Here is a 17,727-nt window from a genome sequence, read left to right as displayed (position 1 = left end):
GAAAAATATTTTTTAGTGTCTTATGAGTATTTTGTATTTTGAGGTATTTGTTATTTTATATATATATAAAACCGAAAACAAAAGACAAAATACATAACAAAAAAAAAAAAAAACAGACGAATGCAACTGTAATCCTTTTATTGTCAACAACCTTTAAATCTGCAACATATCTAAGAATAATTCCAGTTGTTTGACCAATGGCAAAAACTTTGGTCGTCTTTCTAGCTGGCCTCTACAGCTTACAAACTTTGAAGATATATATATATATATATAAAGTAAACCATTTGGAAGGAATCCAACAACTTGAAGTTTGATTAGATGCTTTGTAGAATGAGTCAATGGCATATCCTCATTGACAAAAAGTCAAAAACTCCTTGTACCCATTGTCGGTTCCTAGGATGCCATATTTGCAAAGATAAATAATTTATATTTTTGAGTACTAAATTTCATGTTAATTTTTTATTAGATGAGATTTGATATTTTAAGTGCAGATATGGCTAACGTTTTATCTAGATTGTTATAATATTGACATGCTATTTGACTTGGATAAAGTTTTCTCTAAATTGGTTTCTATAGTTCAGTTTATTAAATTGACATTGTCCTTAAATCGTGCGATCCTCACGTGCTCTTTTAATAAGATTAATAGATAGTCATCACATGCTAAAATGCATGTAAGAATCACGTGTTTTAAGAACATATGTTAATTTAATAAACAGAGTTAGAGAAAATGTATTAAAACGCACGTGAAAATTACACGTTTTAAACATAGCTATCAAGTTAACATATAGTTAGAAAACTTTTTGGCTTGTATAATCGTTTCGTTTTAAGAGAGATGTAGGTTTATTTATAACCTCTTAGGTTTTGCCTACAATTCTATGAAATAAATTAACCTTTTTGAAGGATAAAAGGTTAACATTAGGCACACCAAACTGTAATTCACTGTGCTTAGCTTCCAAATTTGTCTAGTGTAAAGAGAGTCAAAAATTAACAAAAGATCAACCAAGTAGGAAAAGCCTAAAAGAAAAAGGTAAAAGAGAGATCTAATTCAAAAAGAAAAAAGAAAAAAAAAAAAGAAGAAGAAAAAGGGGTCAAAATAGCCCTATGTGGGTCACCAATAAAAGTTCTTTGCAGCTTTTGCCCTTCATTCCGCCAATAATCAAGCAAATAATATATTTACATGTGAATGATTTATTAAAAATAGAGAAGGCTTTTTCATTTATTTTTCATTTTGCCTAAATAGTATCTGCCCTCAAATTATAAGGAGAAACTAGAAAGGTCAACATTACAACCTAATTATGAGGTTGCTTGATTTTTAATTTTTTAAAAAAGGTTCTTATATCTCAATCCAAAATAGATTTTTATTAGAGAAAAATAAAAATATTCAGGTATGACAATTCCCGTAAAATTAAATTAATTTGTCAAATTTTATTGACCATATACTGCAACAGCACTTTATAAAAAAAAAAAAAAAAACTTTTATATTTTAAATCCCAACATTTAATGTCTCAGTTTAATATACACTAAATTAAAAAGAATATTTCTCTAACCAATTAGAAAATTTTGTTAATATTCCATTGATTTAATTTAAAAACAATAATTAATCCAGCACAGCAACACTGACAGCGCTCCTCACCGGCGGTGACCAAATCATTGCTCAATCACAGCGAGCAGCGAGAACGCCATTCCATACGACACAAATGCTTTGCACCTACGGCCGGCACATTTATCGGTCACTGCACCCGCACCTGTCCCCTCTCGCCACGTGTACATCCCATCCTGCTCTAAACCCACCGGGCCCCACCCGTCCCTTTGGCTCCTTAATACCATCCCTAACCCCAAACATATTTCCTCCTCTTCTCCTCGCCGTCGGTAATCGGCGATTATTTATTCCATTTTATTTATTTGATTAGTTTCCTAAAAAAACATAAATTCCTCTCGAACTCGGCGATCCGTTACGGCCCTCAGATCGGTTACGTATCACTGGCCACGCATTTATCACCGTCCGATCTGATCTGATATTTTTCGTTATCCGTGAAGAGGTACTTGCTTCTACTCAAAAGAGTATTGTGTAGTGCTGCATTGTTCTCAGTGGTCTCCGGGTGGTGATCGGACTCGGCTTCCGGTTGTCGGTGCTCTTTCTCGGGGATTTCTGATCGGAATGCGGGCTTTTCATTGACTGATCAATCGGAGCTTTCTTTGCGTCGATTTGCGTGAGAATGTCGGGCCCGCTGGACCGGTTCGCCAGGCCTTGTGAGTGTCTTTCTCAGTTCTGTCAATCTTTTTGGTTTGGTAGGGTTTTTAGGGTTTCGCTTTGACTTCTTTGTTTGGTTGCTAAGAAAACTTGGGGAAAAGATAAGGAGTTTTGTTTTGTTTTTTTTTTTTTGGTGAGTTAGTGAGAATGAGCAAAAAAAAAAGACTTTGGAGGTGAATGAATGATTTTGTTTTTTTGGGGTCCCAAACAGTGAAATGTATGAAATATTTAGAAAACCTGTATGAATCTTTTTTGAATCAAATGCAATTTTATCAAAGAAATTGTTTAAAGAGTGATTTTAGTAAGTGAATATGGTTTAATGGCGATAGGACCCTAAGGTTCTTTCGAAATTCGAATAAATTAGTGAAGAATAGTGAAAAGATTGATCACTTAAGTATGAGCCCTCCATAAATTGATCATTTCCAGGAGATTAGAACTCCAAAAGCCTATAGATAATATGTTATTTCATTGATTGATAAATAGGCCATATGGCATCCGTATTTATTTATAGAAGAGAAATTGAATGACCATACGGTGTAATATCCTAGGAAGTGTAGTGGATCTTGATGCAGAAATTGCTTGCATAGGAGTAAAATTTATAAGCTCCTCCCTCATAAGCTCCTAGGAAGTGAGATGGCCTTATAAGCTCCTCCCTCTCTTCAAGAGATAGGCCCTTTTGAAGAAATGTGTTGGATCAAGCTTGTAAGATTGTCTCTGTCTACCTCTTTCTCTTAAAATTTCTCTGATGTGTTGTGACTTTATCCCATTTCCCCTTTCCCCTGTTATCAAAAGGAGTAAAATTTAAATTCAGAGTTGACTAATTTAATTAATAAATGATTATTTAGACTTCCTAATATAAGGATTCCTAAAAGCTAAAATCATGTTATGATGTAGGGAGTTTTAGTTTGGGGGCTTTCGGGGTAGGTTTGGGTGCTTGGTAGGGGTTGTTTTTGTAGTTGGGGAGCTTCTTTTGTTTGTTGGGTGATTGTTGGGTGTGTGGGTTGCTTCTTTTGTTTCTTGGGTGTTTGTTGGGGGCTTACCTTTGGGTTTTTGGGGCCTCTCTTTGTTTTTGGGTTTTCTTTGTTTTTGTGGGCTAGCTGAGCTGTTCCTCTGTATACTTCCTGTGTACTTAGGGCGCTTTACGCTTTTTTAATAAAATCTTCTTACTTATCAAAAAAAAAAAAAAATGTTTATGACTATGGCCGTGAGTATGCGAATGGTGTAATTTCACTTTTGTTTCTTTTTGGGTTTGAGGTGATTAGATGGTATGATGTGTGGTGTGGCTGTAATGGCTGTGAGATGATGCGGAGTTATATGAAGTTGATCCCTTTCATGAAGTTGATCCCTTTCGATTTTGAAAGCTTCAAACATTTAATATCAGTGTCAATATTGTTTATAGAAGTTTCAGCTAAATAGCTTAAAGTATGGAAATTCAACGCTTAAAAGAGCCAGTTTTGCTGACAGAGAATGTAGCTTCCTTGCATATCCTTTATATGTTCAAGTTTTATATTTGTCATTTGTAGTTTGACATTTTCTGACGTTCCTTTATGGCAGGCTTTGAAGGGTTTTCTGGTAGTGATGAGAGAAAAGAAAGGAAATCTGATTTTGAGAACTCTGAGGATGAAAGGAGGACTAGAATTGGGTCTCTGAAAAAGAAAGCAATCAGTGCATCTACCAAATTTAAACACTCTCTCAAGAAAAAGAGCAGTCGAAGAAAAAGTGATGGCCGGGTCAGCTCTGTTTCCATTGAGGATGTTAGGGATGTAGAGGAGCTTAAGGCTGTTGATGTATTTCGACAATCGCTTCTCTTGGATGAACTGCTACCAGAAAAACATGATGATTACCATATGATGTTGAGGTGCTCTATCTATCATCTTATATAGTTTATATTTTCATATGCCTACAAGTTCTTCTGGATGTTTTTTAGTGCCTCTATGATTCTCTCTTTTAATTAGATGCATAGGATTCAACGGGGTCTTCTTTTTTTCACCTCAGTTCAAATATATGCATCATTCAAGATGGAAGAAGTATATATATACTCACATATTTTTTTTATGGCTTTTTACTTGCCTCCTGAATGTGCCGCCTCGTCTTGGATTTTGCTGCTCCTATAAATTTTGAGATGTTCAACTCAGCTGTCTTTGAAATCTTTTTATGTTAGGGGAAACTTCACAAAACCCCCTTGAACTTCCATGCGTTTTGAAATTACCCACTTAAAGTTCAAAAATTCTCAATTTCCTCCATCAAACTCTTAGTTTGATGCAATGTCCCCGTCCGTTAGGGTTTGACGTTAAATCAGACGGCAAAGGGGATGAAATGACCTTTATGCCCTTGAAACTTTTAAAATTTTCAAATTTAAAATTAAAAAAACTTACAAATTTTATTTTATTTTTTTAAAAAAAAAGGGTGACCCAACGGTCGTCACGAGTGACCCACGGGTCAGAGACCCATTTTTTTTCGTTTTACTTTTTTTATTATTATTAAGTGAAAAAAAAAATGATGGTATTTTCATCATTTTCAAGGTAAATCCTAACGGAGGGGGACAATGCATCAAATTGGAAGTTGGATGGTCAAAATTAAGAGTTTTTGAACTTTAGGGGGGTAATTTCAAAACGCATGGAAGTTCAAGGGGTTTTATGAAGTTTGTTTTTTTTATAGGTAAGCAAAGAAGTTTATAACAAGCGTAAAGGCGCCCCTAAGCATACATGAAGTATGCAGGGTTTTGTGAAGTTTCCCCCTTTATGTTATTATTCTTTGACAAGATTACATTCTAGCATGTCTCTTTTTGCTTATCCCCGTGCTTTTATTTTGATATTGGTTGATGGCATCGTCACTGTTTTTCTCAATGATGTTTATGATTTTTCTTCTCTCTTGTTTTAAAATATGTAAATGGTAACATTCTGAAGGATTACATTACTCACAGGTTTTTGAAAGCAAGGAAGTTCGATATTGAAAAAGCAAAGCATATGTGGGCTGATATGCTTCAGTGGAGGAGGGAATTCGGTGCTGACACCATCATGGAGGTAATTAGAGTTGATTTTTGCTTCAATGCCTAGTAGTTATATTTTCACCATATTTACCATATTGATATTTTCATCAGGATTTTGAGTTCAAAGAGTTAAATGAAGTTTTGAAGCATTATCCTCATGGTCATCATGGTGTGGACAAGGAGGGAAGACCTGTTTACATTGAAAGACTGGGAAAAGTTGATCCTAACAAACTTATGCAAGTTACAACAATGGATCGGTATGTGAAATACCATGTGCAGGAGTTTGAGAAAAGCTTTGCACTAAAGTTTCCAGCTTGTACCATTGCTGCAAAGAGGCACATAGATTCAAGCACTACAATCTTAGATGTTCAAGGCGTGGTATGTAGCCTGTAGATAATTGCTGCAGATTGCAGAGTTCATGGCTTTAATGTTCTTTCTTTATCTAATTATTGAAATTGAAATTTCTAATTGTTCTTTATATGTTCTTTCTAATATTTAATCATTCAGGGCTTTAAGAACTTTACAAAGTCTGCACGGGAACTCGTCATGCGGCTGCAGAAGATTGATGGTGACAATTATCCGGAGGTATGCAGTCTCCTTTTTTTTTCGATATGACATTTTTATTATTTCTTTACTGATTTAGTATTAATCATCTGAACAAAAATTGAGTTCTAATGTCAGTTTTGGATTATGGTATTTCTTAATTATGCAGACTCTTTGCCAAATGTTTATCATCAATGCTGGCCCTGGATTTAGGCTACTATGGAACACTGTAAAGACTTTTCTAGATCCCAAGACAACTTCCAAGATTCATGTATGCTTTTTTTTTTCTCCCCTCTTCTCTTAGGTTCAAAGCATTATGTACTGTAAGGCTGTTGACTTGCCAAACTGAGTTGCTTATCAATAAAATTTTGTTTTTATTTGGAATCATTCTAGGTTCTTGGAAACAAATACCAGAACAAATTGCTTGAGATAATCGATGCCAGGTACTCTAGGTTTGATATTTTGGTTGTAATGTTTTCTTATCTTCCTTTCATAATAGTGCACTAATATGTTTTGAAACTTATGGAAATCTTTGCAATTTATGCAGTGAGCTGCCTGAATTTCTGGGTGGTAGCTGTACCTGTTCAGATCAGGAAGGTTGCCTCCGCTCTGACAAGGGGCCCTGGAAAAACCCTGACATACTAAAGGTTATATTTTAGCCTCTGGATTTCTATTTAGGTTTCACTGCTGCCAAATTGGCTTTTTAGTTGATCATTTGTACTTCATGTTTTGTGATTGAGAAAAAATTGGTTGAGTGCACGCATTGCTGCAGATGGTTCTTAATGGTGAAGCAAGGCGTGCCAGGCAGGTTGTGAAAGTTTTAAACAGTGAGGGGAAGGTTGTTGCTTATGCGAAACCACAGTACCCAATGGTATTACTTTTTGATTCACCAGTTCTTATAGATGGATCCATATTTCACTTTCTTTCTGATGTCTCTAAGAGTTGTCACATTTTTTCCTTGTCACTTCTTGAAGCAGTTAAGAGGTAGTGATACGTCCACTGCTGAATCAGGATCTGAAGCTGAAGACATCACGTCCCCAAAAGCAATTAAGAGTTATTCAAACCTTCGATTGACTCCTGTTCGTGAAGAAGTAGGTTTCTGAATCTATGATTATGATAACAGAATCAATGTTTTTGGTCGATGATTTCGGGTAGTGCAACGATATTTATTTTGCTTGAAGTAAAATGACAATTGTACCTTGGGAGAGTTTCCCTATCAAATTCTGGTTTTGGATTTACAGATTGGTCAGTTTGGAAATGGTTATATAGCTTTTTGGTTTCTTGCTTTATTTCTCTCAAACCTTGCTTCTTTACTCTGTTGCTAATCCATAACTTATGTTTGTAGTGTACTGGGCAATATCGGAGAATTGATTATGCTATCCAAAATAATGAAAGTTGCTCTTGTTTCATAGATTTTGCTTACTCTCTTAATTCATTTTCGTGGATATGCAGGCTAAGGTGGTTGGAAAGACAAGCTTTGCTGGTAGCTTCCCAGGGTATGATGAATATGTTCCAATGGTTGACAAGGCAGTTGATGCGAGTTGGAAGAAGCAAGCATCCCTTCAGAGGCCTTGTACTTCCAAAGGTTAGAAAGTTTTGTCTAGGTGTATTGTTTGTCTATTATATTTACCTGTCCGCAGTCTCAACGAGACTGTGAAGCTAGCATGTTACAAAACAGTTACATAAACCATCTTCCTGGATTTAAGTTGCCTTTATAAGTATATCAAGTGCATCACATACTGGTCATGTTGCTGTTCTAATAAAACATGGCACCACTTGTATAATAAAATTCTAAAATATGCTCTGTAGTGTGGCACCTAATTACCCAATGCCCTCCCTTTGCATGTTTTGACTTGACTCCATTGTTTTCTGGGGTATGATATAGTTATATCTTGGTTATGACTTGATAACATTGATTGATCTTTTTCTTTTCCTTGTGGACTCAGTATTATATGCATAAGAGGCTTAATTTTCCTATGCAGGGACACTTCCCCTACCTAGAACACAAAAGACTCCTGAAGGGATTCGTGCTCGGGTTTTGGCGGCGCTTATGACCTTCTTTATGACTCTTTTCGCTCTCTTCCATTCAGTGGCTGGTCGTGTGATGAAGAAGCTTCCTGAAACCCAATCTAATCATGAGAAAAATATTCCTGCAATCACTATTGATGCAACAGAAAAAGAGGAGTTTCGCCCCCCTTCACCAACTCCAGCTTACAAAGAGGCAGATCTCCTGTCTTCTATGCTGAAGAGGCTGGGTGAGCTTGAAGAGAAGGTGGATACACTTCAATCAAAGCCATCTGAGATGCCTTATGAGAAAGAGGAATTGCTTAATGCTGCTGTTTGTCGTGTTGATGCCCTGGAGGCAGAACTAATTGCGACTAAAAAGGTAAAATAGCTAGTCGCAAAGTATTTTTCTACAAAGCATTAGGAGTATTACTGTTGATTCCTTTCACCAGTCAATGATAATAATGTGTAGTCGTAGGGGTTGAGATACTCTCGAGTCACTGGATTGCTCAGTGCACATTGCAGCTGTCCATTACAGGTAGACTCACATTTCAAAGGTGAGCACAACATGCAATTGATGGTTGCCATGTACATTGGGAGCATCCTATGGAGGGGATTTGAGTCTGACTTGAAGCTTTTGTGGAAATACTGCATAGCATTTTCATTTCTTTTTGTGTCACGTGTGGCATATTTTTGCTTCATCATTAAGCTAATGCTATAATATGCCTTGTAATTTTGGCTCGGATTTGAAGGGACGTGAAATGATAGCAAGCGTTTAATATGCCTTATAACCATTTTTTCCCCTTCTAATGCTATAATATGGTTCACCAAGAGTTCTATTTTATTTGTGTAAGAAAAGACAACTGGCTGTATACAATTCTTTTTGCATTCTTCTTATCGTCATGTACTATTTGATGTATGTGCATAATATCTCGATTCTTGACTTGCAGTTGTGTAGTGTCTCACTATGCATGCATTACCCCCCCCCCCCCCCCCCCCCCCCCCCCCCACTTCTTTCTTTCGGTGCATTTGGATTATTTAAAGATAACAGCATACACATTCTTTACACATTTATTAGTCGACTGCGTTTCTCAAAAGATTCATGTGTTGATTGTGTGCTTGCTTCTGATCAGGCTCTGCATGAAGCTTTAATGAGACAAGAAGAATTGCTTGCTTACATTGACCGTCAAGAGGAAGCCAAGTTGCGGGTAGGTTGACGGATTTATCTTAATATCTACATATGAGATATGATACGTTTACAATCTTTGTACAATTTTATTTTATTTTATTTTATTTTTTTTTTTAAATTAACTATTGAATCTGTTTTCCTACATGTGGGTTCTACATATTCAATAGTTGATTTTTTTTTAAAAAAAAATTGTTACAAAGGTCGTAAACGTATCATATCTCTATACGTACATATGTATATACATAGGCTTGTTTGTTGTGTAATCTTTTGTTTGATCAATGGAATTTACGGATGATTTTTTGTTTTTTTTTTGTCATGTAAATCAGAAAAAGAAGTTATGCTGGTAAGATGTTTTGCTGATGAGGTACTGCAGAAGATTTGTTTGATCTTGCAACGGATACGAAATCTTAGACAGTGTGTCTATCAAGAATCAGACCTTGTTGTAAAAAGATAAGGAGGCATTGGATTTTCTGAGACTGCCTCTCCAGTTTGATTTTTACAGTCTAATGCCTCCCATGTAATGTTTGGAATGAGTGGGACTTCGTAACCAAAGAGTTTTCATATCTGTGAATCTACTATCTACTTTGATACTACAGTGAGTTTGTATCTTTGGAGCCTTGAGACTTTGAGAGTAATATTTGAAAAGTTTCCAATATTACTTTATTTAAGTTTAAGCTAAGGAGGGTAATTTCGAAAAACTACCAACTTTTTATTTCAGAAAACAGTTCATTAAATCCTTAAAGATTCGAATCTATCAAGTGTGTAGACAATATGGGACAATGAATAAGATCCTGAGAATTTTTGTTTTGTTATAACATATATTTTATTAGATCTGTTTGGAGAATAGGAGGGAAACGACCTTTAAATCTTCTGGGAAGGGTAACTTTGTCTTTTTCCTTTTTTGGGTTGGGAGAAGGGGGAAGAGGAGAGGTTAGTGTGATGATCACGGCAAGTTACTCTAAGCATTCCAAAAACAAACTGAAAATTCTTATTATTGGGTCACGATATTATACCATAAGCATTAGTGAAAGGCAGGCAATACCACTCCTACTTGTATGATGAGTTAGCATTCCCAAAATATTGAGAATTTAATCCCCCAATTCATCCGAGAAAATAAGCAAAGTAGACAAAAGAGTAATGTTATTCTTTACACCAACTGACGTGCTGTGTTTTAAATAGCTTTTGCAACACCTTAATCTCATATTGAAAAGATGTGTAGTCCAAATAAAGGTGGTAGTTTATAAAGGCACTCATGAGTGTTAAGTCCCACACTGCTTACTTACTAGGTGAAACTGGGGTTTATAAGTGATTCTAGGAAATCTCTAAATTGACTAGTCATTTTGTGGTGATAGCGCAGATGTAGTTATCATTTTTCTCTAGGTCATTACAACTTTAATTTTTTTTTTTTTTTTTTTTTCAAGCAACTGACATGAAAATACATTACTCTAGACAAAATACATTATGACTTGTCCTTACCAACCCAAGAACCAAGACAAACTTGTCTACGCTTGTTAATGTATTTTGGGGAGTGTTTCTAGTTTTTGGTTTGAATAAGTGTTCCTGTGTGATACAAAGGTAAAACTATTTTTTTTTTTTGTGTGTGTTTTGAAGAGTGTTTTGTGTTATGAGTTGTTTGTTGATATATTTATCTTGAAAACAGAATAAACATAGGCAATAGCCAAACTTATGCAGTGGATTTTTTTTTATTTTGCCTTCTTTTGATCAGAATAGGGGAAACTTTTGCATTAAATCAAAACAGCAAAAATCCATGAAGTTTTGCATAAAACTAACATGATGATAATATTTATTCAAAATATACACAATTATGACAGGATGACACACTCTTGATATACAAAAGCCTTTTGAGTTAAATACTGGACAAAGCAAACATGAATCATCCAATGAATGCAGTAAACAGCATCCATGGGCAGAAAACCAACATAGCCACCAACTTACAGTTAATTTTCAAGTTTTTATTTGGAGCATAGCACAGCAAACAGCGCCTATCACCTCACCCAGCTGAATGGGTTCTGCAATCACAGTCCAAAAAACTTAAAAAAATGAAAGCTTTTCTACCAGATATGAAATGTGTGCAACTGGGACTGGTAAGGCACATCAGAGATTTAGTAACATACCAGCTTCTTTTTCTTCTTCTTCTTCTCCATGTAGGCTAGGATCTCCTGCTGTCGAACAAGAGCATCCTCAAGTGCCTGCAAAAAGAAAAGCAGTAGTAGTACCTTTGGTTATCTAAATCACAACTTCATTTTCATTGATAGAATCCAAGATTTAAGAAAATCAGGTAATACCTTCTTGGTTGAGGATAGCTCTTGATCGAGGGCATCAACACGGCTTAGCGCAGTGTTCAGCATTTCCTCCTTCTCAGGCGGCATGACTGCTGGTTTGTTGCTCAGAACATTCACCTTGTCTTCCAATTCAGCCATGCGCTTCATCATTGACATGTGCTCCTTGCTGGAGATGGCAGCAGGTGATGGCAACCGATGGCCTTTAATCATGGTGTCATCATAGTAAACAGAGCTGCTATAAAAAGCTGCTTCAGTAAGTCTCTTTGGCATGTTCCTTGTCAAGCGGACCATAGTGACGATGCCCATAACAAAGGCCATGATCCCACTAACAATCTGATAGCTTATTCCTACAGGAGCCTTGCAAGAATCATGCACAGGGAAACAACCTGTGGCAATAGAAAATGAAGTAATTTTCCAAATACACTGCTTATTTGGAAAGCAGATAACTGTCTGCAAAATTTTGAGTATCAAAGAGGCAAATTATGTACCTTTGGAACGGTGAAATTTATCATTTTGTGCTGATTTTGACCAAGCTGCATCCACAGTCTTGTCAACCATTGGAACAAAGGCGTTATAGGCACTCTTTCTGGTGATGGGAGACTGCAATGAGTACAAAAGGATTTTAATGAACTGATGAGGAGCAAGGCAACAATCTATATACAAATTGCAAGAGATTTTCTCAGAGATAGAAAATTAGGTATTATAGAGCGTAACTTCAGTTTATGTGAACAAGATGAAGTTGGAAAAATTCCACCCCTTATGTGTTTAATACAAGTGAAATAAGAATGAGATGCTTGGAAGAACCAAGTCAACAAAGGTATCACAGAATTCTCATTAATCAGTTGAAAAGTGTCAAAACTTGAAGATTTTCCAGTCAACTTGAAAGTATAATGATTGTAAAAGTTTCCTACTAGCTCTCCTAGCCTTTACTGCATAATCCTCAACCATTCATGTTAAAGTTGATCAACATGGTTAAATTAATTATCTTCATCATGCTAAGCAGGAGATGGTTTTGGATGACCAGAATGTGGTGGAAGTCCAGAAAACTTACTTCTTCAGGAACAGGGGAGAGTTTTGGATCTTCTGCATAGTCCCTTGAAAATCTTGGGGACAGACATTGCAAGTCACCTGGTTCTGAGTTGAAAGAATTGTACCCCTTCATGTTATAACATGAAAAAAGGTGTTAGGCAATTAATAAAAAGGGCATTAATAGTGAAACTCAGAGAAGATCATAAACCCCCAAAAGTTGAAAGAAAGAAAAACTCCAACTCACTACCTTTGCCCATGCATTCTCATCTTCAGAGATTGTCTTCTCTACAATGCCTGACAGTGTTTTCCTTGTGCATTTGGCCTCACCATTTTGTACCATCTGGCTTATCAAAATAACATCCTCCATCATTTATTGCTTATGTTATATGTTGCTGAGAAAGCCAGTTAGGAAATTATAACTTAATGAAAAATCATTAAGTAGTATACTTTAGTTACCTTCAAAATATCTGGATCATTCCACGGGCCCTTATCAGAACGCATGCAACCACCCTTGTCTTCACAAGTACAAGTACCACCGAAGAAGTCTGGAAGCTCACTGGCACAAATACAGGAAAAACAAATTGTAAATGAGGTTTACTGAAGGATTTTATACTAGATATGTAAAATATGCTACATATACTAGATAAGTTGGTGCTTTTTCAAAAGATGAGAGATCAACATAGACAAGACACAGATTGTTTTGTGAACTTGATGAAGAAAGAGATACCTAGCATCAATTATTTCAAGCAACTTGCACTGGTATTTGTTTCCCAGGACCTGGTAAGTGAATCATGAATTTGTTTAGCAGCATTACTTGATCAAAATCAGTGATAGTTTGAGAGAGGAGATGATGAATTCTTACATGAATTTTTGCAGTGGTCTTGGGATCAAGGAATGTTTTAACAGTATTCCATAAGAGCCTAAATCCAGAACCAGCATTGATGATGAACATGCGGTTCAGGCTCTGCAATAGACAGAAGGTCCAGTAAATATGAGTGAATGTGAAAACATATCATTCAGGTTAATGAGCTCATGATAAAATGCATGCCTCAGGATAATTGTCACCATCAATCTTCTGAAGGCGCTGAATAAGTTCCCTTGCAGATTTGCCAAATTGTTTAAGCCCCTGAGGCATCAGTCATGACAACTTTAGGATACACCTCTTCCAAAAGTAATTAAATGGAAACATATGAAAGGAAATTCATTCCAGGAAAAAAAAAAAGGAAGCTAGAAAGTTGGTTTTCAATCAATGTTAACAAACTTACATACAAAGCCCACTTAAAGTTTTCTAGGTAGACCTCTTATTAAGTCACCACTTATTCCGGATAAAAGTTTAGGCTGAAGGAAAAGTGTGAATTTAATCATTTAATTAATACTTTAAGACTCCCTTCACAACACATAAACTATTTTAATTGAAATATGGATAAATTATAGAGTCAATGTTCGAACTCAAGACCTCGACATTAATGCCGGCTATTTTAAATCACCAATTATCCCAAAAGCTTAAGCTCAAAGGAAAGTGTGAATCTAATCATTTAATTAATACTTCTATGAAGTTTTAATAGCATAGGTTCAGTGGAACCTTTGTAAGTGGGTGTCTATTCTATGTTTGATGAGTTAAGTGTCGCTTGGTTGACCAGAAAAGCAAAAAGCTTACATACCACTCCTTGCACATCCAAAATGGTTGTGCTCTGGTCAATGTGCTTCTTAGCAGTAATGGAGCAGGCTGGCATCTTGACAGCAAAGGTCCTCTCAAACTCCCGTACATGATATTTCAGATAGCGGTCCATTGTTGTGGCTTGCAACAGCTTGTTAGAATCAACTTGGCCGAGTCTTTCAATGTAAACAGGTCGCCCTTCCTTATCAACTCCATGATGTCCTTGTGGGTAGTAGTTTAACACTTCATCAATCTCCTTGAATTCGAAGTCCTTAACCAAGAAACCAAAGAGAAAAGATTCAAACTCGTACATGTTAGTCAAAAAAGAGATCTCCACCTCCGTTTGTTAATGCTTTTTAGATGTGCTTTTTGTTCTGATGTGACATAAAAGTGAAAGTAGTTTTGAATATTTTGAGTTGTTTGTTAATGTTTTTGTTTTGAAAAGAGAAAACAAAAGGAAGAAGGAAAAAGCTTTTCCATGACTACCTCCATGATTGTGTCTGCTCCAAACTCCTTCCTCCACTGGAGCATATCAGTCCACATTTGCTTTGCTTTCTCAATGTCAAATTTCCTTGCCCTTAAAAATCTGTACCATCACATATTAATGAGCTGGTTGGTTAATGGTTATCCATATTCTTCAGGTGCAACCTTTAACCTTTAATAGCAAAGAAACTTACCTCAGCATCATATGATGATCATCATGTTTAGAGGGCAGTAGTTCGTCCAAGATAAGTGCTTGGCGGAATGCATCCACTGCCTGTAAGTCCTCTGCATCAATGTCATCCTCGATAGCAACAGACATAACCTTACTGTTTCTCCGGCCCTTCCTTTTCAAGGAATGCCTAAACTTGGTGGAGGCATTAATTGCCTTCTTCTTAAGAGACCCAAGTCTTGTCTTCCTCTCATCCTCAGAGAATTCAATGTCAGATTTTTCAAGACCTGTTTAGACACCCATAAATTTAAGGTCATATCAGAAAGACAGGCTTGAAAGTTTTTTTTTCCTCCTGCTAAATCTAGTTATCTAAAAAGCTTAACTTCATAGGAAATGGTAAACGTAATCATTTAAATTAATATTCTAATCAAATGCTCCCTCAATAAGTGAGGACTAACACGTAGAATGTTCAATTGGCATCTGCATTAATACCATGTTAAATTATCATTTATCTCAAAAACTTAACCTAACAAAAGATGGTAGATTTAATCATTCAAATTAATATTCTAACTTCTCTTGCAATTGCTACTTCTCTTTTCATGATGCATGTCACAGCAAGTGAATTAGACTTATACAAGCCCCTCGAGAAGCAAGAAAGTGCCATGGATCAAGACAAGAGCAACAAGGTTCCATTCAAATAATAAAAAAGAATCATAAGTCATGACTACAAACAACATAATTTCAACAACTGCAACAGCTTTCAAAATTCAAGAGTTTTTTTTTTTTTCCTTTCATTTGTGTACAAAATTTTATGATTTCACAATTCCTTTTGAACATTGGCATAGATTCAATGATAGAACATTGGATAATTTCCTATGTTGATTCTCAGATTACATAAAATTGACAAATGTTTCATTTTGATAACTTTGAAATTGTGAAAAAGAGAAAAGGTCAAAAGCCAAAAAAGAGCCACATTGGGCTTAGTTCATCTTCTGATGTGTCCGTTTCCAAATCTTTCTATTCCTTTTCTTTCTTGACTTCTTCTCTCGGAACCCAATCAAAACATCAAGGACCTCCAAAAATTTACAATCATCAAAACCATATGGAAACCTCCTATATAATATATTGAAACTGAAAAAAAATACTGTAACAAGATTCAAGAGGAAGAAACCTTAATTACCTGCTTTAAACGGTCGTTCAAGAGGTCCAGACATGTCACACATGATTGAGATATTGCAAGGTAAGCTCAGTTAAGACCACAACTATAAAGGGTAGGAGAATCAAGCACTCATATATAACAAAGACGCCCAAACTAGTGCCCTCTCAGAATATGCCTACACCTTTAACCATACAAAAAAAGTCAGAACATTGCTGCAACATTCAAAGCAGACAAAATCTACCTTTACACCACAACAGAATCAATAAAAGCCCATTTCAGAACACAGAACATCATAGTGGTCAAACAAAATGTACATGTTGTAATCAGAAGCAGAATGCAAAAGGAAAAGGTGGGTGAAGAAGAGGAGGAAGAGAAAGAGACAGATGTGAATACCTTTTGAGAAGAATGTGCAGCAAAGTGGTGTCAAGAGAGGAAGAATGAAGTGTATATATCACCCGACTTATTCTCTGAAGTTGTGGCCAGAAAGGGACGGCCAAAATGGACAGCCAGGATGATATGACTGATTTAGAAAGTGAATGCTGATGTTCCATGCCATTGACAGGGTCTACAGCCTACAGGGGGCATGCATGGAAACATTCCCTTCTTTTTTTTTCTTTTTTTTTTGGCCGAGAAAGAGAAAGAGTTGGCGAAATGCAAGCCACTCCGTTCAGACACTTTCTCTTCCCTCCAACCAACCAACTCATCTAAAATACCTACTTTCCGGCAAAAAATTAACAACTAGTTTTATGTTTGTAAACGTTAATTAACACTATACTATACTTTATTTCTATGTTGATTTAGTTATGGATTTGTTCATTTTATTAATTGGTTTACACCAATATGGTGATAGTTTTTATGTTTTGTGAGGATTGAGATCCGGGGTATTGCACCCGATGCAATATATTTTATCGTAAAAAAAATAAAGAATAAAAGAGTAATGCTATTTAGTAAACTCATGTACAACTGTTATACAACTGGATCGATCATATGATAGTAAAAATCAACATTTTGATTTGTAAAAAAAATCAAGTACTAACTAAAGAGCGATTTTTACTACAACATCATAACCAAGATGTGATTTTACTACTACGTCATTCAGCAGTATATAAATCTACTAAATATATTTATTCAAAATAAAAAGAAGAGAGACTGTTGAGATAAACCACTTTCTGGCTAAAGGGAGTAATTCGGCCACCCTAATGACCAAAGATAAAATAGATTGCATATGATGCAATATTCCAAGTATTACACAGGATCTCAATCCGTTTTGTGGGATATGTATCAGACTCCTACAAACAAGAACTTCTGATAGTTTATAATATGATAATCACTGCGTTGTTGAAGCTGGTAGGAGAAAGTCAATTTGCCAAATTATGGTGCTCCACTAAATTTTGCTTATTGTAACTCTCATATATATATATATATATGCCAGCTTGTGGAAAGATTATGTCATGCATATTCAATAATATACAAAGAAAGAGACTGTGTCAAAGGTGATAATATATAGATTCAACTTTCAACTTCTTTTTAATTTATTTTTTTTTCATTTCCTCACTTTAATTAAGCTTTATATTTCATCTATGAGTTCATTGAGTAATTGTGGCATAGTTTCCAAATATGTGCCCTCATTAGTTTCTGGTTCAAATCATGCAGTCCCACGTAACTCCCATCATGTGAGTTTGTTCTAAAGCTAGCATGATTGAACTAATCATCATCAAAACATAAGCTTTGCAACAATCAAGATATTTATGTTATAGATTAGTGTTTTGGATTTAAATATTTGTATGTACCAAAAAAGAAAAAAAGTAATTGCATGCACAATTCAACATGATCACCTCTTAAAAAAAAAAAAAAAAAAAAAAAAAAAAAAAAAAAAAAAGATTTCTTATTATTGATTGTTTGAATTGTGTGTAATTCGGTCATCCCCATAAAAAGTGGCTATTCTGGAAGA

At 35.6% G+C, this 17,727-nt stretch overlaps 2 protein-coding genes across 4 annotated transcripts; one reads left to right on the top strand and one right to left on the bottom strand.

The window, feature by feature from the left end:
- Window positions 1–1,689: 1,689 nt before the first annotated feature.
- LOC133882171 (phosphatidylinositol/phosphatidylcholine transfer protein SFH8-like) lies at window positions 1,690–9,634 on the top strand. 2 transcript variants are annotated; one of them, XM_062321284.1, is made up of 14 exons: window positions 1,690–2,250; window positions 3,806–4,109; window positions 5,175–5,274; window positions 5,352–5,618; window positions 5,748–5,825; window positions 5,953–6,054; window positions 6,177–6,226; window positions 6,331–6,430; window positions 6,556–6,654; window positions 6,758–6,874; window positions 7,236–7,368; window positions 7,766–8,169; window positions 8,921–8,995; window positions 9,303–9,634. In XM_062321284.1, exons 1-14 carry the CDS (start codon window positions 2,217–2,219, stop codon window positions 9,321–9,323), a joined length of 1,884 nt encoding a protein of 627 aa, XP_062177268.1. In that variant the 5' UTR covers window positions 1,690–2,216; the 3' UTR covers window positions 9,324–9,634. The 2 variants fall into 2 exon arrangements, with proteins under 2 accessions (XP_062177268.1, XP_062177269.1); XM_062321285.1 differs by having other exon boundaries at window positions 1,691–2,250; window positions 6,761–6,874.
- Window positions 9,635–10,768: 1,134 nt separating this feature from the next.
- LOC133882172 (phosphatidylinositol/phosphatidylcholine transfer protein SFH3) lies at window positions 10,769–16,320 on the bottom strand. Of its 2 annotated transcripts, none has more exons than XM_062321287.1 (15): window positions 16,170–16,320; window positions 15,798–15,957; window positions 14,643–14,904; window positions 14,452–14,551; window positions 13,970–14,236; window positions 13,357–13,434; window positions 13,171–13,272; window positions 13,036–13,085; window positions 12,765–12,864; window positions 12,556–12,648; window positions 12,331–12,435; window positions 11,768–11,879; window positions 11,283–11,665; window positions 11,112–11,186; window positions 10,769–11,027 (listed from the first exon to the last, which is right to left on the bottom strand). In XM_062321287.1, the coding sequence occupies exons 2-15, from the start codon at window positions 15,838–15,840 to the stop codon at window positions 11,013–11,015; spliced, it is 1,785 nt and encodes a 594-aa protein (XP_062177271.1). In that variant the 5' UTR covers window positions 15,841–15,957; window positions 16,170–16,320; the 3' UTR covers window positions 10,769–11,012. The 2 variants fall into 2 exon arrangements, with proteins under 2 accessions (XP_062177271.1, XP_062177270.1); XM_062321286.1 differs by having other exon boundaries at window positions 10,769–11,006.
- Window positions 16,321–17,727: the final 1,407 nt, after the last annotated feature.

Source organism: Alnus glutinosa, chromosome 11 (assembly GCF_958979055.1).
Source record: "Alnus glutinosa chromosome 11, dhAlnGlut1.1, whole genome shotgun sequence".
In the NCBI taxonomy this organism is placed as follows: Eukaryota; Viridiplantae; Streptophyta; class Magnoliopsida; order Fagales; family Betulaceae; genus Alnus; species Alnus glutinosa.
The sequence above is the reverse complement of the archived record's forward strand: the minus strand, read 5'-3'. Positions and strand labels throughout refer to the sequence as shown.